Source organism: Cavia porcellus, unplaced genomic scaffold (genome assembly GCF_034190915.1).
Source record: "Cavia porcellus strain 051 isolate PalLab524CR breed Dunkin Hartley unplaced genomic scaffold, mCavPor4.1 scaffold_26, whole genome shotgun sequence".
Lineage (NCBI taxonomy): Eukaryota > Metazoa > Chordata > Mammalia > Rodentia > Caviidae > Cavia > Cavia porcellus.
This window is the reverse complement of record NW_026947509.1, coordinates 14295521-14322592: the sequence shown is the minus strand read 5'-3', so window position 1 is coordinate 14322592 and position 27072 is coordinate 14295521. Positions and strand designations below refer to the sequence as shown.

At 34.1% G+C, this 27072-nt stretch overlaps 1 protein-coding gene across 9 annotated transcripts in view; it reads left to right on the top strand.

Annotated features, from left to right (window-relative positions):
• Cep170 (centrosomal protein 170) overlaps nt 1-27072 on the top strand; it is a 108146-nt gene that overhangs the window by 36494 nt on the left and 44580 nt on the right. For 6 of the 9 annotated variants that reach the window (XM_063237540.1, XM_063237539.1, XM_063237541.1 and 3 more), the window contains exons 5-10: nt 8873-8928; nt 9019-9181; nt 11416-11550; nt 17560-18036; nt 22699-22862; nt 23043-23339. In XM_063237540.1, coding sequence (XP_063093610.1) covers nt 8873-8928; nt 9019-9181; nt 11416-11550; nt 17560-18036; nt 22699-22862; nt 23043-23339 — 1292 coding nt within the window. The remainder of the gene's footprint in view (nt 1-8872; nt 8929-9018; nt 9182-11415; nt 11551-17559; nt 18037-22698; nt 22863-23042; nt 23340-27072) is intronic. The other 3 variants (XM_063237544.1, XM_063237542.1, XM_063237543.1) reach the window with 1 other exon arrangement.

Here is a 27072-nt window from a genome sequence, read left to right as displayed (position 1 = left end):
TCCTTGGTTAAGTGCATTATGCATTTAGTGTGTAAAATTGTTGAAAACTAAGTCTGATAACTGAATTACGGACATAGCTATATTATGCTAGATGGAGTAGCATGAAGAATTTCTAGTGAAGGGAAGAAACATGATTGAAGCAGAATAAAACCTATTTGCTCAAAGCAAGAAGCTTTGTAAAAAGAACTTAAATTTAATTAAAATGCAGATATTCCATACTATGTTGAATGTCTTTCTTGAGTTTTGGTTTTTTGAATCACTGCATTTATCTGGATCATGATAATAACGAACATATAAAATGTTGTCAACCAAAATGGGCTTTATCACTTTAGCAGAGTAGTTTCAACTAGAGTTGATGCTCAAAGTACTAACACTATAAAATTATGAATCAGTTAGGGTTCTCTAGAGAAGAAACACATACATATATAAAGGATTTACAAAGCAAGGCAAATGACTGCCTGCAGAGTCAGGCATGAAAAAATGCGAAGTCTGTCTGTGCCTAGGAGAGCTGGAGGATCCATTTGAAAGCCTAGAGCTCACTGCAGAGTCCTCCTACGTGAAAGGTCTGTGTTGGACAGCTGAAGAGTTTGTGCTAGAACCCTGAGGGAGCTGGAGACAAACATGGAAAGACCGTGGCAAAGACTGAAGCTTCTTCGATGAAGCAAGAGGGAGGACTTCCTCCTCCTTTCCTATTTCATCCAGGCATCAGCACCTCAATTGGGTCTTCCTCCTTCAGGTTTTGGCTTTTTTGTTTGTTTGTTTTAGAGGCAGGGTTTCTCTTTATAGCTCAAGCTGGCCTTTACCTCACTATATAGCCCAAACTGGCCTTGAACTTGCAGCAATCTTCTTGCCTCAGCTTCCTGAGTGCTGGGATTACAGGTGTGTACCACCATGCCTGACTCTGCCCCTCAGTTGGCAGTTTACGAATCAGTCATTGAGACACACTCGAAACAGTGCTGCACTAAACCCCTAGGCATTTCTTAATCCATTAAAGTGGACACCATAATTCTTTGCAAATCATGTACTAGTACTTAAAAGTTTATGCAAATGAAGTAATTTTGAAATTTATATTTAAAATTAGAAAAAGTTTTATACGCACATCTTACCTCATTTGTATTTGAAGAGCCAAAGGATTATATCCCTCTCCTAGAACTTACTCTGGGCTGGAGGGAACACAGAGCACCATAAATATACATGTTTTTTGTTACATATTTTAGATCTTTATAATTTTTTTTTTTTTTTTTTTTTTTTGTCTTTTTGAGACAGGCTCTCTCTGCAATTCAGGCTGGCCTTGAACTCACTTTGTAGCCCAGGCTGGTCTCGAACTCGCAAGGATCCTCCTGCCTCAGCCTCCCGAGTGCTGGGATTACAGGTGTGAGCTACCACGCCCAGCCTAGATCTTTATAAATATTTTATCACATAAAATGATTAAGAATTAACATAAAATAAACCCTTGATCAATGAGTGAGTCATCACTGGGATGAATTTTAGCAAAAATCAAGTACAAGTATACTGTGTGTTGTGTTTAAGTACCCAAGAGTCCCATTCTCAAAAAAAAAAGAAAAGGAACTATTAAGAAATAACTCATACTTTTATAGAGATACTTTCTTAGTAGCAAACATTTTCTTATGTACTAGCTTCTAACGTCTAAAATTGTTGGGACAAATGATTATTATAAATGGTCAATTTGGAGCAATAATTATCTTTTAAATAGCAAGACAAGCCTCATTTAATATTGTGAAGTAACATCTCTTACTGCTTATGATTCTGAGCTAGGTACATACATGAACATCAAGCTATTACAGTAGCAGAAATTTTACTATATTGGATGAAATTTTATAATCTGGTTTATTTCTACATTTAGCTATACTAAAGAAACTATTCATATTAAAATTCTAATAACATTTAAAAGTTGCTATACGTTGGTAAAAATTCACTCTTAACTAGAATGTCACCTTAATAGATTAGAACTAGGAAAAACTATTTATTTGCCATAAGTCTTTTCATAATAGAGAAATTAAATGATATGGAAGGACATGTATTCAGTGAAATATCCAAATTTTCAAGGCGGTATATTCATAAGGGTACCAAAATGCTATAGTTCTAGTCAGTCTTCTAGTGGCCAAAAATGTGGGTAATAAGGAAGCCCAAGTTTATTCATTTCACCTTTATTAAGATGTTTCCTACATGCCAGGCATAGTCTAGGGGTCTAGGGATATAAAGTTTATAGGCACTGTCCTGGTATTTACACTTTAATGGGATTGGTGGGAGCACAAAGCATACAGAATGTGGGCATTTTTGGGGCTGGGGATTTAGCTCAGCGACATAAGCACCTGCCTTGCAAGCAGGTGGTTGTGAGTTCGATCTCCGGTACCGGAAAAAAAGAAAGAAAAAGAAAAAAAAAAAAAGAATGTGGGCATTTTAGTGATATCCTGGGGACAAGGGGTGAAAGAGGACTGTGGAGAACTAGCATTGGTGTATGGGAAATTAAAGTTTTAAAAAGAATATTCTCCAAGTCCTCAGTGAGAAACCCACAGAGGAGCAGAGATGTGGAGAAAAGCTGACCATACAGATTTTGGGAGAAATTACATTTCAAGGAGATAGAAGAGTTAATTGGAAAAAGAAATAAAAACATGTTTGAGAAAGCCAATGTGGCTGGAGTCAGCAAAGGACATTAATATATTGTAGCCTGGGAATAGCACCCCTAATAGGCTATTATAAGGAATTCAGCTTTTATTATGAACAAATTGGGGAACCATTTGGAGTGTTTAATCAGAAGAGTGACTTGATGGGGGCTTATGTCTAAGGTGCTCCTCAGACTGCTCCTACTCACAGAAGATTGAGAGTGAAGACGTGGAGGGCAAAAACATCAGTTCTGTTGCAGTAGTCCAAGTGCTTAAAGGAGGTTTGAACCAGGACAGTAGATATGATGGTAGTAAGAAAAGTGAAATGATATTGTATATATTTTGTAAATGGAGCCAGTTAGATTTTCTGATTGGATTGTAAAGTGAGAAAGAAAGTCAAAAGATGAATCCAACATTTTGACCCAAAACTGTTGTTAGGAAATACTAAGCTATCACTAATTGATACAGAGAATTCTGTGGGTAAAATAGGCTTTGAGGGGAACATGAGAAGAGCCATTTTTCTCAAAAATGACCTTGGGGTTTTTCTCTATTTTTGTTTTCTATTTGTATTCCGACATTATCATTTCATTCTGGGTGAAAGTTGAGGTCACTTGAGACCTTATTTCATTGTTAATACAGATGTTCAGTTTAATAAAATTTCCAGTAAGTATTCCTTTAATATTGTGAAAACTTTCTAATTTCCTCTTTGAGTCATAGGTTAGTAAGCTGCTTATATCATTTCCAAATATTTTTTGAGTTTTTCAGAGATTTTTCTATTACTAACTTCTGATTCGGTTCCACTGTGTTATCTCAAATCCTTCTGAAGTTTTTGAGACTTGTTTTATGGACTGAAATTTGATTTAGCCTGGTAAATATTTCATATGTACTTGCAAAGGGTATGCAGTCTGCATTTGGGTTAGAATGTATAAATGCTTATTAGGTCAAATTGGCTGGATAGTATTGTTAAAGCCAAAAAAATTTATTGTTTTGTTGTCTTACTTGTCCTGTATGGAGAAAGGTCTTGAAATCTCAGCCTCTGAATATGGATTTGCCTTTTTCTCCTTGCACAAGTTTTGCTTTGTGAAACTTGAAGCTCTGTTTTGAGGTGTATGCACTTTGAAATTATGTGAAATTAAATTCACTTTTATCATGAAATGACCTGCTTTGTTATTCCTTATATTACTTGCTCTTAAATCTGGTTTGCCTTGTTTTTAATATAGTTACTCCAGCTTTCTTTGATTAGCATAATTAGCAATTTTTTATTTTTTAACCTGTTAATGTCTTTACACTTAAAGTAAAGCAGTATGTTCTTGTTCTTTTTAAATGTAGTATGATCATTTCTTCCTTTACTTGGGCTTTGAGACAGTTCGTATTTAGTGTGATAATTGATGTAGGTTTAAATCTGTCATCTTGACATTTGTCTTCTGTTTGTCTTGTCACTTTTATGTTCTGTATTTCTTTTTTCTAAAGTTTGTTTTGGATTGTTCAGTATTTTAATGATTCCATTTACCTCTTTTGTTAGCTTATTGGCTATAACTTCTTCCCCTTTTAAAGTTATTTTAGACCTAACTTTAGGATTTAAATCTGTAACCTGGAATTATGTCTGCAGTTGACATATCATTTCTCGTATTGTATAAGAAAATTACAGTAGTATGCTTTCTTCTTCTTGACCTCTGTGCAATGGTTTCATATGTCATAAACCTTATGCTGTTTTGTTAGTAAAGAGTTATCTTCATAAAGATCTTATTTTAAATGTATTTTTACTCTTATATTGTGTACTCTTATATGTGTGGAGCTCCCATTTCTAGTGCTCTTCATTCCTTTGTACAGATTCATATTTTCACCTGCTTGAAGGTATTCCTTCAGTGTTTATTTCCATCTTCATGATCGTTGTTGGTAAAAGGGTCTCCCTGTATTCCAGAGTGGCCTCATAGTTCAGATCTTCCTGCCCAAGAGGTGCTAGGAATACAGACATGTGTCAGGATGCTGGTAGTGATCAGTTCTTTCACCTCCTACGTGTCTGGAAAGGTGTTTTACTTTGGTGATCCAAAGTTATTCGTGCTGAGTGTAAGATTCTAGGTCAACATTTCCTTTAGTACATTTAAGATTTTGCTCCACCATATTCTCATTTTTGTTGTTTCCCTTAATTTTTCATTTTGAGCCATTTGATTATGATGTGCCTTCATGGTCCTAGTGCTTGGACTTTGTTGAGCTTCTTTAACCTATGCATTTATAATTTAAATTTTTAAAAATTTCTTATTCAAGTATTTGTTTTTATCCTGCCTATATTTCTAAGACTCCAATTAAATGTGCATCAGACTGCATGAAGTCATTTCATAGCTTGTTGGTGCTCCTCTGTGATTTGGTTATTACTGCTGGCTCTTTACGTTTACTGATCTTTCTTAGATACAGTTTAATCTGCCATTAACCCATTCAGAAAATATTTCATGTGACACACAGTAATTTTCATCTCTAGAAGTTTAACCTAGATTTTGTTTTTCATGTCTTCCAAGTTTCTATTTTTGAACATGTAATATGATTTTAATAACCATTCTAACACCTTTGTTAACATTTATATCATTTCTAGATTGATTACAGTTGATTGAGTTTCTTTTTTCCATGCAGCATGATAATTTTTTTTTTTTTTTTTTTTGTCTTTCTCGTTTTTATCGGTACCAGGGATCGAGCTCACAACTGCCTGCTTGCAATGCAGGTGCTTATGCCGCTGAGCTAAATCCCCAGCCCCAGCATGATAATTTTATTAGATTCCCAGTACTCTTAAATTTATCTTGTTAAATGTTACATACATATATTTTGTTTTCCTGTAAATTTTCTGAGCTTTGTTTTGGGACATAAGTTATTAAAATTTGCTAATTTAGTTGAATGTGGTAATGGGAGTCTAAAAATCCAGCACTGTAGAAGCTGAGGCAGAGGTACCACAAGCACAAGCTCAACCTGTGCAACGGGATCTTAAAAAAAGTAAAAGATTGAGAATATAGCTCAGTCAAAGATCCTACGTTCAATGTTTAGTACTATATTTACAGAGAGAGAGTTTGTGGAATAATTTTTTCCCTCTTCTGAGTTACAATCTTTCTGTGTACTCTATAGGAATCCCCAAACCTATTGACTAGATCTGATATGCAACCTGTTTTATTGATACACAGTTGTGTTCATTGATGTACATATTTTTATGACTGCTTGTACTGTATCATAGCAGAGTTGATAGGTTAAAAATCTTGTAAAGCCTAAAACACTTACTGTGCGACCCTTTAATGCAAAAATTTGTTGACTTCTGCTTTACCCAGTGGTTTATGAGTCATGAGGTTTTCCAGAGGCTGGTACTGTTTCTGTCCTTTGTGAACCCTGGATAGGATTACTTCTAATACTTTCAAATGGTTCTTGCCCCAGCCCTCAGGAGTTTTCTGTATGCTGATCCATGATCAGCTGAGTGCTGTAGTGAAATCCTTTAAAGGACCCTGAGGTTCTCTGTAGTTTCTCTTAAATACTTGGTCCCCTAACTTCGTTTCCTTCACAGCTCAGAAAGTCTGTCAATCTCTGCCTCAATTTCACCCCTTGCAGGGTATACTGTAAACTCTCTCAGGGTAGGCAATTAAGGCAGTTATTAGACTCATCTTAATTTACTTCCGTGTTCTCAGCCATCTTTGTCTTTTGTAGCCTGATGCCAGTTATCTGCGAGCCATATATTTTGCTCATTTTCTGGTTATTTCAAAGTGGGAGAATTAATCTGGTTACTTGTATTTCATCTTGTCCAGAATATACCAGTTGAATCCAGGGGAGAAGTGTAAGCTAATAAGAATTTGACCATTTTCATTGTGTAAATAATATTTAAAATCTTGAATCTGTATGAGATCAAGGGAGTAAGTATAAAATGTCCAAAGACTGAAGATAATTCTAATACTAAGAAGCTGGAGAGGTGAGGATCTAATAAAGAAGACTAAGAAGGAACCACTATTGAGATAGAAGTAAAATCAACATATGTTGTGATTTACCTGTTTGACAGAAATTACTTAATATGTTGCTTAAATGCTTCAAATCTCAAGATCTCTGCTTAGCATCATCTTCAACATGTAAATCATAAGAACCTAGTATCTTTTTTCTTAAAATGAGGAGTCATATCTTTTCCTCAGGAAGTTGTTTGTTAATGTGTAATAGATTCAAAATGATGATGTAATCAGTATTAGAAAGTGGAAAAAATAAACCAATATTGTTATAGCTTGTATACTTGGAACACTGTGGCACTGTTTGCTAAGCAATCTAGATAATAGCTGCTGACATGATCAGGAGGGAGATAAGCATAATTAAAAATTAAAATCTTTTCACCCAAAGACCTTCACAGATTAGTGCAGTCGATATCGTCAAATCTTAAGCACACTTTCCAAATTTCAAAACTAGATAACTTTCAAATCTTAAAATAATGCAATTGAAGGGATTAATAGAGATGAGCCACTGAGTAAAAAGGGATAGAAGAAAAGTTAGTATCAGTTGTTGAAAAGTTGTCCAAAAGTAAAATGACTTTGTTTCCTGAAAACAAAATTAATCAAATAGATAAAAAAAATTTTCCCTTGGACAATTTTCTCTCATCGATTGTATTTAACTTTGGCATCTCCTAGGATTTGTCTTATTAGTACAGTATGGCATCTAGTTTATCATAATTATTTTCTTACTAGAGTTTTAGTTAAATAAAAAAGATTATTATAATCCTATTGAGAATATCCAAAAGCTAGGTAACTTTGGCAGTAAAAGTCACGTATAGCATCCTCAAAATTAGATACTAGAATCTTCAGGTAAATTCTTCTTGAGGTTGTCTTTATTTCCACATTCAAGAGTTTGGAGGTTAAGTTTGAACTTGAGATAAATGGCCTCGCAAGTTCTCCCTGACCTGAAATATGTCTGAGTTTATGAGCAAGGCAAGTTTAAGTCCCAGGCAAGTAAGGAATAACCTTCACTCTGAGAAGTTATACCTGAAGCATCAAGAAGTCCATACCACTAGCTGAAATTCTTTCCGTTGGGAAAATAGAAATGATTGTTAATTTAAAAAGAATTTTTTCCCTTGAAAGTATGATCGTTGTCTCTATTTGTTAATGAATTTCTTAGGAGTTAAAAAATGTACTAGACTTTATTTTTCATTTAATACACTCAGTTTCAAGATGAAATGTGTACTAGCAAATACATATCAGCATGTGTACTTGGCAGAAAAGAAAATTTTTAGTATTTCAAAACTATAGGAAAAATATAAAATGATAAGAAAGCTCTGGAGTTCTGTAATCAGATTCTTGTTTTAGGTTCTATCTCTCCAATTACAAGTTCTTTATAAAACAAGAAGAAAGATAATTGAATTGAGCAGTATATTCTGCAGAGCTCTTTACAGTTCTAAAACAAATCCAGTTTTTTATTTTAACAAGTAAAACCACAGACTAAAAACATATTTAAGAGTTTACTATTTCCATCATTCTTGGAAAGACTTTATTCCCAGTGTTTTGCCCTTGAAGTGATGAGTGCTTTGAATTGGCAAAGAAGAGTAGAATTTAGAACACATATGGTTATAAAGGTCCTTTCATTCAGAATTAAGTAATGGTGGGAAATGTGACCTCTACTCTTTAATGAGTACATCTTTTTAAATATACAGAGACATTGTTCTTTTTATAATAATAATGAAAGCATCCATTATCTGTAGCACTTTGTTCCAATCTGAGTAGGATCAGTTGTTTGTTAATGTAATATGAACCTGATTGCAGTACATGGGAAAAGAGAAGGTTGTAGTTGTTGTATGGCTCCTAATTATAGTGTTTCTTTTGCACTTGCAAAATAAACTTCACTTTTATCAATCTTATGAAAGTCTGAGTAAGTTCTGTGAAGATTTTCTGTTGGGTAATCACTTAGTATTCTTTTATTTTTTTTAATAGCCATCAGCATAATTTGATCCAAGTGTTTTTGCTTCTTTGTACACATCATATTTTTGATGATTGAAAATATTATACTCCTAATAGTCACACAGTTAATTGCTTCTTAAAGACCAATAGCTGAAGTTAGTAATATTTATTAGATTTTATGAGTTTTAGTATTTAAAAACAAAAATGTTTATATTTTAACATTAAGAGGGATATATTGTAATTCTGCAGCACTGTTTTGCTGTTTTGAACAGGACAGTTTCTAAATCATGTTTTAACTTTTTAAAACTGTAATGCCTGAATTTTGAAGTTCTGTTCATCCTTAGCCTTGTTTACATACAAATCTTTTTACTGTAGTACGAGGGGAAATGAGAGTCCCAGAAGAAGCTCTTAAGGTAAAATTTTTCCCTCCTTTGCAAATCTGCCATTCACTACAGATAATTTCATTTGTAGATGTCTCATTTTCATTCTTAAATGTTTTGTAGCACGAGAAATTTACCATTCAGCTTCAGTTGTCCCAGAAATCTTCAGAATCAGAATTACCAAAATCTGCGTGTGCCAAAAGTATTGAGTCAAAGGTAACAGATGCTGCTACAGAAGTGCAGCATAAACCTACAGAAGCCCTGAAATCTGAGGAAAAAGCCGTGGGTAAGCTTTTGTCTTTGAGAACAGTCAATGTTTGTTGAAAGTATTATAAAACATAATTACATCAGAGCAGTTATGTGCGTGTGCACTTACATGTAAATATTGAACAGAAATACATAATTTAAATACTTGAAGAAAATACAATTTATAATTGTAGTTCATAGAACTATTACTTCCTTTTTGCCTTTTTCTTCTGAATTATAATTGAAATAAAAGGAAAAAGCTAATAAATAATGCTACTTCAATAACTATAAAATATATTTTGCATACATAAACTCATTCAACAAACACTTTTAAGGTGCTAGATATTACCACATTTGTTCAAATGTAAAAATCTAGTTTATGGCTTTCTACATGCTGAAGACTAAAACTATAGACCCATGTCTGTCACCATGCACTAAAGTCAAAATGGATCAAAGATCTAAATTTTGGGGGGTGGTATCAGGAATCAAACTCAGGACCTCATGCTTGCCAGGCAGGTGCTGTGCCACTGAGCTGCATCCCTGGCACAAAAATCTAAATATAAAAACAGAAACATTGCATCTCCTGGAAGAGAAAGTAGATGGAAATATTGAAGACAAGTGTAGGTAGAAAGTTAATAAACCCAGACTGCACAGAAAATACTTCAAAGAATCAAACACTGAGATCTCATCTTACTAAAAAACTTTTACACCACAAAAGAAATCAACAGAGTGAAAAGACAACCCACAGAGTGGGAAAAAAATTTAGCCAGTGGTCCCTCAGACAAAGGACTTCTACAACATAAAAAGAACTGAAAAAATCAGGAACACCACCCCCCCCCCGCCAATTCAAAGGCCCAATCCAAAAATGGGCATCTGAGATGAATACACATTTCTCAGATGAAGAAGTACAAATAGCAGATAAATATATAAAAAAAGTTCAACAGAACTGGTCACTAGAGAGATACAAATTAAAACAACACTGAGATTCCATCTCACCCCTAAATAATGGCTATTATCAAGAAATCAACAAATAACAAATGATGGAGATGTTATGGGGAAGAAGAATCCCTTCTCCACTGTTGGTGGGAGTGTAGACTGGTGCAACCACTGTTGAAATCAGTGTGGAGGTTCCTTAAAAAACTAGAGTTAGAGGTTCTGTTATATCCAGCTATTCCCCTTCTGGTATCTTCTCAAAAGAATTAAAAACACCATACCCTGATATATGTGCACCCATGTTTATAGCAGCACAATTTGTAATAACTAAATTTTGGAAATAATCCAAATGCCTATTAAATGAGGAATGGATAAAAAAGTTGTGGTATTTTTCTACAATGGAGTATTACTCAGCCGTAATGAAGGATAAACTTGAGAGTTTTATAGGTAAATATATGAAACTTGCAACCATACTCAGAAGTGAAACACATCAGACTCATGTAAATATTGTCTCCCTGGTATGAGAAACTGAAAAAGTAAATACAGTATGAAATGTAAAATAAATAGTGTGAAATGGGAAGAAATTGTTCAAAAGGAAAAAAGAACCAGGACGGGTGAAAAGAGAAAAGGGCATGCAGAAAAAGAAAAAAATGAAAGTCAGTTTTAGTATTAGGATATCTTAGTTCATTAAAAAGGAAGGTTTGTGCTAGTGACAATTGGAGAAATTTTTATGCCCATATACCCTCAGAAACTATTTTAAGGATAACAACATGTAATATATTAACTATCATTATTCTCCTATTATTTTAGGAAATTTCATTTTACTTTTTTCCATAAAATTTTAAAAAATTAGTTTAAATTTAGTTTGCTGTGCAATGCCCTTAAACTTTTAAAAAGCTGGAAAGTGGCAATTAATGCCAAAATTTTAGTTTCTGCTTTTGTATTTAGCTTAATGACTGTTCTGATCAGACTGGTTTTATTCTTCCCCAGTTGAATACTGCCTAGTTTCAACAGTCTTGTTCTGCTGAGGGCACTGACTTCCTGAATATTCAAGTCAAAAGTCATTTGTTGTAAGTGATTCAGTATGTACCTAGAACTCTTTAATATTTTAGCAAAAACCTGGTAGGATATATTACTTAAGATACCAACCAGTGCAAATATTAAGTCAGGTCCAACGTTATATATGATTCTACAAATTCTCTGATTTAATGGAGGGCACTTTTCAGCTGTTTTTACTACACTTTATTTGCATTTAATCAGCTAGACAGCTCTAGCATTCTGTAAAAGTGTATTTTGTTGTTGTTTCATCTGCTGTAGACAGATTTTCCCACCTCTTTCCAGATGTTTCTGCTATGCCCCGTGGCACGCCATTATATGGGCAGCCATCGTGGTGGGGAGATGATGAGGAAGAGGACCAAAAAGCTTTCAAGTCAAATGGCAAGCCTGAAGACAAAAGTCATGAAACTGGAACATCAGGTAAAAATATCTCAGTGATTGTGATACATGGATATTTTGGGAAGCACTTGTAGTCTAAGCAAAAATTTGTCTACTCCAAAAAAGAGGTGATCTCCTGCTCTGAACAAAGTATCTTTATATTTTTCCAGTTTATTAGATTGCTAAAACGTATAGGTTAATGATATACCTGGGATATTTTAAATATTTTAAAATAATTATTAAAATGTATTTGACCAAAATAGTGTGTATAAATGAGTTTTGTTTTCATTCAGTTCACAAGCAAATACTCATATTTTAAAATGAATGGTTTCACCTGTGTTCACAAATGTGAAATGGAATTACAACTTCTTTAAAACCTGAGGGTGCTCATTGTGTTAAAACATGGTAGCAACAAGACTACTGAGTTCAGCAGCCAGAATGAAGAAATTGTTGTAAATCATATTCTTAGATTAGTAGTCAAGGAACATATTCTTTTGTTGATAGAGTGGTTCACTGGTAAACTGTAAAGCAGAAAAATCAAGATTTATCAGGAAATAGAGGTCTCAATTGTCTGTCACCTAAGGGTATTGAAATGACATCGGAACAGAAAGATGGAGCAGCCAGTTTCCATTGGTAACAGCAGATAAGGATCCAAAACTGGAAGAATTAAGTACAGAATCAAGGCTCAGTATGGAAGACTTAAGTCTGATAAACTTCATCAGAATTCTCAATTTTTTGCCTTTGACCCTAGTTTTACAAGATAAATACAACAATTTTCTTAGATGGGAAATAAAAGCACTGTTCTTTTAGATGTGTTCTGATTGTACCACAATAGAAGTAAAGAAAGCTGGCCTTGTCAACGTGACCTTACGGTGCCCCAAACTCAATTTGTCAACTTTGCAAATAAATTTCTGACATAGCTTTCTTCTTTCACCAACAGTTTTCTTCATACCCAAATCACCGTTCTATATTATACATCCAGCCTTCAGAGGTGAATGAAGGAACTGCTACCTGATGCTAAACAGGAAGGAAGTATACTGGCTCACATTAGCTGATCCTGTCAGGGACATCAGTGCCAGCCACATCTGCTGAACAGCGTTCAACTAGCTGGTCTTGCAGTTCACAGTGGCTGCGTACTCAGTTTCCCCTCATGCTTGCTGGCTGCCTGATTGCAGCACACAGGTTAACATGCTGTTTTAATCACATCCAACAGAAAAGAACAAAGATTTTTCCAGAAAGTTCCTGGGATTTGAAAACTTTTCCCCAAAACTCTTAACATCTTTCTTCTTACTGGCCTCTCACAGGTTCCAGAGTGGGTCACCTGCTTATTTCTGAATCACGCCTTTGCATATCATGTGAGATTATCCTGACATCATTCTTGTTCCTGTAAACTGACTGTGGAGTTAGTTTTCCCTAAGGCTAGTGAGCTGCATCAGGGAAAAGTGAATACCATAGAATACTGAAGTCAGTGGAGGAAGGAGGAACAGGAAAAGGATATTAGAAGGCAATCAAGAATGTCATCTTTATTTGGAAAAGTTTTTGGATTCCCTTGTCTTCACCTTGTCTGATAGGTGACCTGCTTTTGATGCCCTTTTTCTCCACTGAATCAGAATTGAACTTTGAACTTTCTATTCAATCCTCTTGCAGTTCATTTTGCATCAAACGTCTAAACTGATCTTTATTTCAAGAAACAATAGTGCCTCCTTTTTGCCTTCTAAATAAATCTTAAACTTTTTAAGTCTTATATATCAAAGATCATAAATTTTATCATAAAATGCATATATGATTATCTGTTGTTTTAGTGTTCTTCTTCGAAGCATCTTCATATAAGTTACAGTGATTCTTGCCAGTTGTTCTCTTACTAGAAAATACAGAGTCCACCCAAAAAATGTATACACACTTCAGCAGTTTGCTGTGCTAGTAAATGTCTGGACAGGAACGGCCACCACTGTGAGCACCTCTTGTAACTGCACAGGCAGGAGGTAATTTGTATTAATTTCATGATGTCTCAAAAAATTTAATATTAAAATATTTATACAAGTTTTTTCTTTGCCTGGTGTGTGTGTATGTATGTACTTTTTGGTGGACTATAGGTATACAAACAGACATCAAGAGATACTAAATTATAAATGATGTATCTATGTATGTATTGCTAATGCATGTGACATTTTTTTCATTCAGTATATGTATATGAGCCTTCTTTAAACAGTCTCTTTAAACAATCTCTCAATTCCTTAAGGACCAATTATGTATTATACTGAGCCATCTGAACAGGGAGAGGAAAACATTAACTGATTAGCTGTTTTAAAAAACACCATTAGCTGTTTTCTGAATTTAACTGTTCCCAAATTTGAAAAATAATTTTGGTAGTGATTTTTATCAACTATCAAGAATATTCTTTTTCCCCCACACTCACAAAACAACTGAAATACAGTGAAATAAATGTATAATTATTGTACTGGAGATGTAACTGTGATTGGTAATAATAGCTAGCATTTCAGTGGTGCTTGCTTTATTCAGTCACTCTCACTGCTTTGCATGCATCTAATACAGCAATACCTAAAAAGGATCTGATACACAGTGGTACTAATTTACTTAACCAGTATCACCCCTGCAAGCCAATAATAGAGCTGGGACATGAACTCAACCTCAGTCCAGTCATGAGCAGTTGAAATTTTAGTGATCATTATACTTATGTGTGCAAACTCTCCCCACCCCCCACACACGGTCATTTCCAAAGGATGTACTCGTTGGGTGCAGAAATTTAAACTGTCCAAAAAAATAGGTCTTGGAAATTGGTCCCACATGTGTCAGCGTAAGTGATTTATGTTTTGCATTTAATAGCTTAAAGTCAGATTCAGCTTTATTAATTGTTGATGAGTTGTTTTTATGTTTTTGTTGTCATAGTTGTTTTGTGAGTCAGGGTCTTGCTATGTAGCCCAGGCTGGCCTTGAACTCACAGTGACCTTGCTGCGGTGTCTATTGTGCTGGGATTACAGGTGTGTGTTACCACTCCCAGCCCTTGAATGAAATTCTTAATTGTTCTCTCATATTACCTTGAGGGTGCTACTGCTCCAGTTTTAAAGTTTGCAGATTTCTTAAATACAGGATGAGGGAAAATGTTTATTGACCTGAAATCATTTATGATGCCAGAAGAAATTATAGTCAGATAATGTATATCAGATGTTACTTAATTTGATCATTTTGAAGTTAAAATATTTTTAGGGGTTTACATTTTATAAATTTTGAAGTTATGGGATATATATTAGTTTAATAATTTATGCTCTAAACATGTTCTTTTGGTTAAAAACTAAATTTATTTTTCTCTTGGTTGCCAGTTCTACATGTCTCCAGAATCTCCTAACACAACTGATCATACAGCCTAAAAAACTAGAAACAAATATTTACATTAGAGCAGTTGTGCTTTCCCAAAGTTGTGTGTTTTGAATCTTACTAAGGAAAATTAGTCCTTAGTTTAGTTACAGCTGTGTTCTTGTACCTCTTAACTTGTTCTCAGCATCAATTTAGATTACAATTAAGGGCCTTTAAGTGTTACATACATTTTTAAAAAAGACATGTAACTGTAAATAGTAAATTCTTGACTCTTTCGTGCTGATTTTTAATCCAAACAGACTAAATTTGGAGGCTTTCAAGTTATAGCACTTTTTTAGCAAAAGGAATTTCACATTCATTCTTATGTAAGTTAGTAACCTGAAGTGCCTGAGCAGGCTAGGTTGGGTAGATACCTTCAACCAGAATGAGCCATTATAAGCACAGTCTTTGTCATCTTGAAGTAGTTGAATATTATATTTACTTTAGTACAGAAGAATGAAGGAGACATTTATTCTGGCTTGTTTGTATGTATTGCAGGTATCTTTGAAAGATCATAGAGTCATAAAATACCTTAACATAAGCAGGTGTCTCCAAATTGCTCTTCATATTTAGCTATATGGAGTGAATTCTAGCAGAGCTAGTTATTGAATAATTTTTGAATCTAGTTATTAAGGCTATTAATAAAATACTAGTATAAACAAATACTATACAGTACCATGTAATTTAATTTGATATAAACAGTAAGATTTGAAGAGAAATGAAAATCAGTAAATTTCAGAATGTGTTTTTTCAGTGTCCAGGGTGAGGAAGATTTTATTTTCTATCCCAATTTAGAAGATCTCTCATAATTTTTCTAGCTGGTCCTCACTCTGTCTGTTTTTATCATCTTCAAGGAATTTTGTCTCCCTTCACATAATAAATTTTCCAGATGAGTGAACTTCACTTTTATAACTGACATTTGTTTAAATGGTTTATTACTAAGTTTCTAGTGCATGCATTACCTATATTATCAACCTTAGAGAAGGCTGAATAAAAGTTATTTCTTTACATCTCAGAATTATCATGAACATCTGATTTCAATCTATGGTAGCTTACACTGGTGTCTTGAGCAGTGTTTTAAGTATATAAGACCACTCTATAAAATGAATGATACTGGGGTACTTCTGCTTTTGAGGCCATTTGTCTGCTCTGGATTGTTTTTCATCTTATCTTTGTAATTACTCTGAGAGTGTTGAGTTTGCCAATATTATTATTATTATTATTATTATTATTATTATTTTTGTCTTTCTCTTTTTTATTGGTACCAGGGATGGAACTCACGACCACACACTTGCAAGGCAGGCGCTTATGCCGCTGAGCTAAATCCCCAGCCCCACCAGTATTATTATTTCATGTTTGATGACAAGCAAAACCGAGTAAATTTTGAGTGAAATAATATTTACATCGAAAATTATTGCCCTCTGCATAGATGGTGATGACGATGATGATTTTAGAAATGAAACTTGCCTTCTATATCCTACACCACACTTTTGATTACATGGATTTTACTATCCCATTTTTCTGCTCACTAAAAGTAAATGTTTATGGTTTTTTCATATTACAGTACCTGATGAATTACTACAGGATGTAATATTTGAAAAGCTACTTCAAAAGACCAATACTTAATTAGAAAATGATTAGAATCAATTTAATTTTCTTTGCAGTATTGCTTTTCTTCCTGATAAATTTTCTGTTTGAGCCCTACGGAAATGTGTTTTGTTTGAATTCATTCTTAATAAATAGATTATCTTGAGAATTTATAGTTCTTTTACTAATAACATATACTTAAAGCATCTTAGTTATCATTTTCATTTATATATCTTTATGCATTTTATTTATAAAAGCCTTTGTTTTCATAATTTTATGTTTGGTTCTGAGATAACTAAAGAATACTGGTAGTGTTCCAGAGTTGCTTGCTCCTTCTAAATCTTGCTCTTTATGATTCAACTTTCCTTCAAGTGTTTTTGACACTTGTACACATTCTGCTATATAGAAATGAAAACTAGTTTTCTTTCAAAGTTATTGGCTGGCAATAAGTATTTTTACCTGATTTCTTTTATGTTGGTGTTTGAATTTGCATGCTGCAAGCCATCACATATTTCATCTTTAACCACTCTTTAGTTTTTATGAACTGTACCTGTCTTGTTCCAAGGATCATATATTTTTGTAATCCTAAAAGTAGTATCTCTAGATGTAATGGTAAGGAATGAAAAGTGGAATCATTACTTTCCGAATGTTGCTTTTCGTATTTATATCCTCATGAAGAGTTTCAGTTCTCCATTGGAGCTCTGCATTTGTTCATAGACATTTCAGATATATCACTGTGATGGAAATTCTTGCTTTTTCTATCGTTGTTTTGCTATATATATCATGTATCTCCATCTACATATAATTTCAGTCCCTTTGCACCTTGATGATTTCTTGATCTGTGTTGGGCAAATTATTGGACCTTCCCACACAGGTTCCATCATTTAACTGCTTCGTTATCCTTAGCTATTGCTGTTACCTTCTATCAAGATTCTTTCTTCTCTCTTTTTTTGTAAGATATAAATGCTGTTTTTCATCCAGACTGTGATCTGCTTTCTGATTCTTACAAAGTAATACATTGGTCATTACTGATTGCCCTCAAATGCTAGATGCTTCCAAATATTTTGAATTCTCTCTTATTTTTCTCATTAGGGTGCAGCACAGATGCCAAGCAAGTTGAGGAACATTCTGCAGCTGCAAATGAAGAAGTACTTTTTCCTTTCTGTAGGGAACCAAGTTACTTTGAAATCCCTACAAAAGAATTTCAGCAACCATCACAAATAACAGAGAGCACTATTCATGAAATTCCAACAAAAGACACACCAAGTTCCCATACAGCAGGTGCAGGGCATGCTTCATTTACCATTGAATTTGATGACAGTACCCCAGGAAAGGTAACTATTAGAGACCATGTGACAAAATTCACTTCTGAGCAACGCCACAAGTCAAAGAAGTCTTCTCCTGGAACTCAAGACTTGCCAGGAATTCAGACAGGAATGATGGCACCAGAAAACAAAGTAGCTGACTGGCTAGCACAAAACAACCCTCCCCAGATGGTGTGGGAAAGAACAGAAGATGATTCCAAAAGTATTAAAAGTGACGTTCCAGTGTACTTGAAAAGGTTAAAAGGTAAAGTGAATTGATCATTTCCAAACTCCCTATTGTGTAATAAAAAACTTCTGTCTTCAGTTACCAAGCTACCATTAAAAATTGTGTGGTAAAAAACAGCTGCTTTTTCAAACTCAGGTTTCATCTCAAAGCTCCAAAGCAACAGCCTCTGTAAGCCATGTCCACTTTAGTCATTCCAACAGCCTTTGTGTTCGTTTTCTTAACCAAAACCAGACGGGTTCAGTAAATGTTTTTTATACCATTAAATATGTTTCTTTTGCCAGTGGAAATAGGAAATTTATTCATTTCATCAGTAGAATTCCTCAAAAGACAGTTCTCATCATTTTATTGATTTAATGAGAAGAAAAATATAATTTGTTTCTATTATGATACTGCCAGTAAGCTATCAATATCTAAATAAATTGGAAATCAATTGTACACCATTTGGTGTGGGCCAAAGTTTAACTTAAATACTATAGTCACATTGTTAATGGAGTGCTTCAAACTGTTCTCAGTGAATACTGATGAAACAAATGTTGCTAGTTTAGAAATACTTACTAGATATTTGCTAAATTAATTAAAATACTTTCATAGTGAGATTTTATGATGGGTGCAGTTGAATGTTCATTTATGAAGTAGTGAATATATCTCCATTAGCCTTCAGTTGAAATTCTTAAAAACTTTATATCTTACATTGGTAGTGTCAGCTAATTAATTTTTTTCCATCTGGTCTTGCCAAATAAACTTATTTATTGAATATTTTTTTTTCTTTTTTGAGACAGTGTCATGCTGTATAATTGAGGCTGGCTTTGTACTCGCTCTGCAACCCAGCCTGGTCTCAAATTCGAACTGATTCTCCTGCCTCAGCCTCCTCCTCACTTTTGGGATTTCAGGCTTGCACTACCACACCCAGCTTTTGAAATCATTCGAGTACAGATTTCTGTTACTATGTTATTTATTAATAAGCTATTTATAAAGGAATAATTTTGAGTAAATTTCAGTTGTATGTTAATTCAATAATTATGTTACTCTAGTTACTAATGAGCTCTTTAAAAAAGTGTTCTTTGAGATAAGAGACCATGTATTGCTAACTTTGAATCCTTAACACTTTATCTGGGACTCGAGCACGTGACAGGTATTGAGTAATTTGAATGCACAGTGAATGGCTTCCTTCTGGAATGAGAACGGTTTTGGTTTAACACATTCAAAATGGAAGCATTGATTCCTGTGTGTAGCTGCTGGGCAGCTTGAACCCCAGTGGTACATGGGTGACTGTCCTGTCGCATGCTTAAACCTCTGATGCTACAACTGGGTCTAATCACTTTTATTAGTCTCTTTACATTAATAAAGTTAATCCAAAGCTGCCTGATGGAACAGTCACACACGTACCATCAGTTAACTCATTCCTTATGCCCTGGCATTCTAGTCAAGTCATGAAGAAATAGTATTTTATACTTATTTCTGATGGTATTCTAAGACCTTTTAGGATAGGGAGGTGATGTGATTACATAATTATTTGTTGACAACTATTAAAATATTTAATTGTAAGTCATCAGTTACCTATGTACGTAATTGGAGACATAATTGTGATATTTTCCTTCTACTAGATAATATACATAATTAAGAACTTTGTATATATGTGGTGGGTAAAGCTAACAAATACGAGCTACCTATTTAGGAACTGATGATTTGTGTGAATTGGATAATTCTGATATAATACTATAATAAGAGATAGCAAATGAAGCTTGAAAATTTAGTGTCCTTTAAAACTCTTCATAAATATACAAAAATGAACTTAAAAGATCCTTTGGACAGTTAAAAACTGTTAAAACAGTTAAAAACTATTTGCAGATTTTTTCTAGTTATTATAACTGCTTTCTACATTAGCTGTTATTTTAAGTATCATTTTAATGTTTTTTGCTCTTGAGCAAGGCATATTTACAAACCTAATTCCAAAGTCATTAATGTCCACATGCACACTGTAGCCCTACATAAATCATTATTTGCAGATTTTTAGAGCTTTAGTAGAAGTTAATCAATTATTATTGTTCTTCAAAGTTGATTTAAAAGTAGATATATTCTAGGATGTTCCATTGTGGGAACTCTTCTTATGGACTCAACGTTTAGGCTGTTCTAGGGATAGTCAAAAAAGTGTTTTGCACAATATTAATTCAAGGTAAACCCATTTAATTTCTCTGGATTTAATTACAAATGACATGACTTTCTCAAAAGGAGCTGCTATGGTTGAGTAAGTTTGCCAATAGTTTCACACCGTTTAGATGATTAAAAGGACTCAAGTTCTAAATATAGTTAGATAACAACTAGTACCAATTTTATAAAAACTAGGCAGCAGACGTTTAAAGTGGTCAAAAATTTGACAGTAGGCAAAAACAAATAAAAAGCAAAACACCTTGCTCCTACAAGAGTAAAGTGCACGCGCTTTGGGACAGTGAGGAAAATAATGTTCACAAAGCCCATACACTTTCACTCTTTAGGAGAGTTGCAGCTTCTTTTGGCTTCAGCTACTGACTAAGTACAGCTGACCTACCCAAAATATTACAGGAACTTGCGTGTATTTATGCATGGTTAAGGACAAGGAGAAGGAATAAAGAAACCTGATGGGAAGAGTTTCTAGTTAACCTTTCTTGTTGCATAAAAACAGAAAATGGCAACTTATGTATCAGAGGTTTCTCCTTGTGTAACACTGAGAAATACAAGCAGTAGTAGTAATGTGACAAAAATAAATGGCTAATATGTGAGAGAAGTTTTATACTGTAAGTTATGGGAAAGTTAGCCTGACACCACCGAACGCCAACGTTTGGTATTTTGAAATAAAAATCAAACTGTAGAAGGCAGCATTTTCTTTGAAACATTTGGACATGTTTGTTATGAGTTATTTGATCTTCTGCAAGAAATGCTGGAGTTATTTCCAGCACTTACAAGCTGGTTACCTCTCCAGTGTGTCCAAATAACAATGAAATAGACTGTTAAGTATGTTTTCAATGAATTTTTCTTGAATTAGTGGTGTTAATTTGGATTTTGTTTTTCACTTGTTGTCCATGACTCTTAAATTATCTGAGGCAGAGTCCACTAATTCAGCACCTATTTTGCTTTTCCAGTTACATTTTAAACAGTAATTTTAAGAGCTTAAAATGTGTTTGTAGTTTCTGGTTTTTGTAATACTAATCATTATCCCTTTAATGAGAATACTTCTTCAATCTCATTATTTTGATCTTATTTTTCCCTTTTGTTTCTCTTTATGTTCCTAACACATCCTTGTGTTTTTTTGTGTTCTACTGCTGTCTCTTACTGTAAGCTGTATACTACATTTTTTACAGCTGTTCCTCTCATATTCAATTATTACTGCCACTTGGTAATCTCTAAATTCAGTAGGAACAAACCTGTGTTTGTTGAAACTCGAGCTTTTTCTCTAGACATGTCTTCTCCCAGTCCCTTCCTTCCGTTAGTCTTTCAATGTGATCATTATTTTTCCCTATACAAAATAATGTTTAGCACACTGTTTAGCAAGGTTTTATCTTAAAATCTGTAGTTCAGGGAAATGTGAAAATCAGATTTGGTACTGGAAGCTTTGGAGTATACCAGTACACATTCCACTAGATTTCATTGATATCTTCTAGTGAAGGTATCAATTAACCCCTGATTTGTGACTCCATCAAAAAATTTGTATAACATAACTCTTGACTTTTTGTTAATTTCATGCTATAATATAATTATTTCATTATTCTAATATACTGTTTAGATAGAAAATTTAAATCATTGAAAGATCAAATAATTTTTGTAGTGTCACATCACTTCCTAACAGAAGGGAGATAAATGAGTGGGGTTTTTTTCTTGTTCTTATATAGAAAAACATTTGTTAGAAAGGAGATATGTCACTGTTGAGGAATATTCTAACTGAAAAGTTTGTTAGAGACAACATCTAGGTATATTTAGCACCATATTGTTTGGCAGTTAGATTTATTTAAGTGTTCGTAGGCTGTTCTTTTCTTGACAGTCCTCTTAATAAGCATTCTTTATTTAACATTTTGAAGCCACTAGATTTTAGAATCAAAATGCACGTTTTACTAATTCTCATAGGTAAAACACTTCGTGCATTTATTAATGGATACTAAATCTAAATCTCACTAAAAAGGAAAGACATGGTGAACTTTTAAAAGTATTGAATATCATTGCCAATTAAGATTCATCACATTTTTGAGTTACTCATATTCTCTATTCTGTGTACTAATAAGTATTTCAGATTTATCACTCATTTTCTTGTCTTGCTGTCTAATGGTGGAGTCAGGTTTTTGGTTGTTAAAAACAGAATATTAGAAGACAAAATTAATATCTGCTGGCACTATGAATACAAACTATGGCATGATAGAGCTCCCTTCTCTATCAAGGATTGATGAATCATTATAAAGTTAAGATTTGGAGAAAAAACAGCAATCCTATTTATTTGTTTATAAAAGAACTCATTGTTGGCTGATAAAATTTGAATGTAGCCATTAGAACCGAGGGAAGTTTGCAGAGCCTGTTACTGAAAAGAACATATGACTTCAGATTGAAAAGGGGGAGGAGCCAAAACAAACAGCACCTTTGTATATGCTTCTAGTGTTCTACATGGGTTTTTTGTTTTGTTTTTTCTTTTCTATTATGCAATTTCTTTTTTGTGTCCAGGAAATAAACATGATGATGGTACACAAAGTGACTCCGAGAATGCTGGGGCTCACAGACGCTGTAGCAAGCGTGCAACTTTGGAGGAGCATCTGAGGCGCCACCATTCAGAGCAGAAAAAACTGCAGAAGATCCAGGCCTCTGAAAAGCATCAAGACCCAGCTGTTGTAAGTCAGACTGCTTTTATGATTGCGTTCTTTGATGAAGACAATCCCAGAAAAAGAAGGTCATATTCCTTTACTCAAAGTACAGGAATCTTGTGTCAGGAACCTACTGCACCACATACAAAACTTGAAAAAGCAAAGTCTCCAACAGCAGATGCCAAAGTGGTTTCTTTGTCTTTACAGACTAGCTCTGCGCATCACAGAGGAGGGGGGCATGGTGTTCCACATGGGAAATTGTTAAAACAGAAATCAGAGGAGCCATCGGTGTCAATTCCCTTCCTACAAACTGCATTATTAAGAAGTTCAGGGAGTCTTGGGCACAGACCAAGCCAGGAGATGGATAAAATGTTAAAAAATCACGCTACTTCTGCTACTTCTGAAAAGGATAATGATGATGACCAAAGTGACAAGGGTACTTATACCATTGAGTTAGAGAACCCCAACAGTGAGGAAGTGGAAGCAAGAAAAATGATTGACAAGGTAAATAACTGAAATTTGAGTATGATCGTAGCTGTATGGTATATTTGACTGTTGGAAATTACTGGAAAGTCAACATGACCTAGTCTTGTGTAGTCAGTGGCATTGGAATTTAGGGGTTTTGTTAGCGATAAGACCAACGTGACCAAAAATGTTTTCTGATTTCATTTTGCTTATATTCCACGTTTTCTTGAGTTTCATATATAAAGTCTTATACTTTTAAACTGCTTGGATATTTTAAAGGTGTATAAATTTAAAATAGGCTCTAAGAATAATATATTCTGGCATTCTCACTTTGCATTTATTTATGTCTGATAATATAAATGTAAATGTTAGCCACAGATTTTCTGTGTGATTTCATGTTAGATAAAAATATGTATTTTAGTTACCTTTGTCTTTATTTCCTTTATTTCTGTTCAGTACTGTGTTTGGTGATAGAAAAGCAGGTTATGAAAACAAAATGAAGATTTTTATATTATGTTCATTTTAGCCAGGTGTGTGCCCAGTCAGCATGGTTATCTCTATTTCACACATACTCTTTGTTGTACTTGGATGATGTGTATAAGGATTGTTATGTGCTTAAAAAGTAGTTTTCCGGGGCTGGGGATTTAGCTCAGTGACATAAGCACCTGCCTTGTAAGCAGGCAGTCGTGAGTTCGATCCCTGGTACCGGTAAAAATGAAAAAGACCAAAAAAAAAAAAAAAAAAAAAAAAAAAGTAGTTTTCCTCAATTTTGGCCATGATAATGGAAAGTTGACTTTAGAATCAGCTATTTTTTTTTAATCTCCTGGAAAATAAGAGCCCAAATTTGGATACACAACAATCCCTTATTTAAATTCTTTCTACTCAGAGTATGCCCCTTGGGTAAGCAATGTTAACATTTAGGAGACCCGGCCCAAACATGCTGAATCAGAACTTGCTTTAAAAAGAAGTTCAAAAGATAGCTTGTGTCCAAATTTAACACTCAAGATGCACTAGTTTAGATGATGAATTTCTAGTGTGATCGCTCAGGTTGTAGGCAAGATAACCCTTTGGGATGCAGGAAAAATATTAGTTATGTTTATCATTAATATTTTTTGATTTCTTATTTCTCTTTTGGAATGAGTTCTAGAGTATGTAGTATTTATTACTACATTATGCATGTATATAATATCTAAACTTATATTTATTGAAGAGCACATGTTCAAAATATTTTACTTTTGAAGTATACAACTTCACATTTTTAGAGACCCATTGGTCTAGGGAATGTGTTCTGTAAGCAGTGTTATTATGGTTGTTAAAAAGAAACACAAAGCTTAAGCATTCAGTATTTCACTCAATTATTGATGCTTTTTCCATTAAAAGATTATTTTACAATGAGCGGTTACATAGTACTACTTGTAGTACAGTATTTAAGGGCATGGCACTTACAGGTACATAGACCAGGGATTAAACATAAACTGCGTGTACTTCTGTGTGCTCTTGGATATACTAATTTCTTTAATGTTATTTCATTTATGTAAAAATGGAAAAAGTTATTTTAGATTTTGCAAAAAAGTCAATTAAAAAAAAAGGCTGGTCATAATGTTTATCTTATGGGAGCCCTAAAAAGATTAGCTGTGTTTGTTGTTACCTCTATCAGGTGTTTCCACACAGCAGTCCCAGCACAGGATACTGCAAATCCTGAAAATTTATTTCAGTACTGAAACATGAAGCCCAAATGGAAGTTGCAGTGTGAGATCCTAAACTGACTAGGTCAAAAAAGCCAAAGAGAAGTCACTGTTAAAGATTAAACTCTTTTAAGAAACTTCTGGATAGAGATGAGCCCACAAAATTGGGTTCACACCTTGCTCTATAGTTACCATGAACATCCATTTTCCATTCTCAAGGAGTCTTTTAAGTTTTGAGGGCAAGTTGTATGGTCACACTGTGGGCAGTGAAATCTTAAGATAGTAGAACAGAATTCATTTAAAGGAATAACAGTAGTATGTGATAGAATAGATAGTTTATTTGTTCTTCATTTGTATAAACCAAAAAACAGAGCTGAGAACCTACTGCAGAGAAAATAAGAGCCATAACATTATCTCTTGACTACCAAAGTAAAAGAACTGAGTTCTTTAGTCATGATGAGAACTGGAAGTCAGATTCAGGCTAACTAAAGTTGGGCTCCGGGGAAAGAAAAGCAGGGAACCAGGAATCAGATCTCTGCAAAGGATGAAGTAACCTGTGGAAAAACAGACTAAGAATGGCCAGGACAAAGCATAAGAAGTACTTTGGGAGGGAAGAGTAGATATAGGCATCATATCGGATTCTTGGATGAGCTCTGTCATCTGTTTTCTCCTTTTTGAAGTTTGGGCGTGAAGAAAATAAGAATCATCAGCTGTCATCTATCCTGAATTCCAGTGGATTTTAATTCTTAAAAAATTTTTATATAGTTTGATTTCTTTTTGGAGAATTAGAGAACTAGTTTATTGCATTGGTAATGTACCAGGCTTGATGTGGGATGTGGTAATTCAAAAAGAAAAACAATTAGTGTATAAGAAATTAGTGTATAGTGGGATAGAAATAAAATTAAATGCTAAATGCTTTGATACATAAAAATTGTTGGAAGAAAAGTAGTTTCCAAGAAGAGATCTAAGATTCAACATTGCTTCTTTGGAGGGGTCTTTAGACTTTAGCTATGCAGTCCAAAGAAATTGATGTAGTCACTCTCATCAGCTTGTTTCATTTTAATGATAAGCATTATCACTGTTTGGCTAGTTCCCTGGTTTTTGTGTCCTTCCCCTAGAGGTGGGGAAATAGAAAGAAATGTAAACCCACGACTACAAAGATTTAGTACAAATGTATAAGATGTCTTCTGTAAATACTAGCTTAATAGCTAGCTGAGCTAATTTTGAGCATGTGTACTTAATCCCGTAGAAAATATGGTACATAGAGTTTCCCAAAAATACAAAATAACCTATTCAAAAACAGGAGCAAGTTGGAATTGTTCAGACAACCAGGATTACTTTGGGGAAAATGAGATTAGACTAGAGATTGAAGTCCCTTGTGTGTCATACTAATGAATTAATCCTTTATTTTTTTAATACAAAGGAAGCAGGAATCCATGAAGTAGATTGTGTGTCATTCTCAGAACTTTTGTCCTTTTTTTAAATGCCAAAGGTAGCAAGGAATTGTTGGAAACTTAAATAGATTAATGACATGGTCCAGCATGTAAGAAATGATGACACTTATAATAGAAGAACATGTAAGAAATGATGACACTAATATAGAAGAACATGAAAAGTGATACAAAAAGAAGAGATTCTGGATGTAAGATTCTTATGAGCCAGGCATGGTGACCCATGACTATACTTGGGAGGCTGAAGCAGGGCTTCCTGGGTACACAGTGAGTTCAAGCCTGATCTGCAGAGTGAGCCCATATCTCAAAAAATGAAACAAAATACAAATGAGTCTTAACGAATAAGGAGAATCAAGGACACAAGATCATTTAAGAGGGAAGGTGGACATTTAAGAGCATGGTTTATCCACACAGAGGCATAAAGAAAGAAGATAGGGTTGTGTGGTGCCTTTTAAAATAATTGAAGTAAAATTCTCATAACATTAATATTTTAACCATTGAAAGTGTACAATTCCAGCCTATTTCATCACCTTCAAATGACATCTCATACTCATTAAGTAGCTGTTTCCCATTCTTTCCTGACTACTGGTGATCTCTGGATTTGTTTATTCTGCACATTCCATATCAGTGGAATCA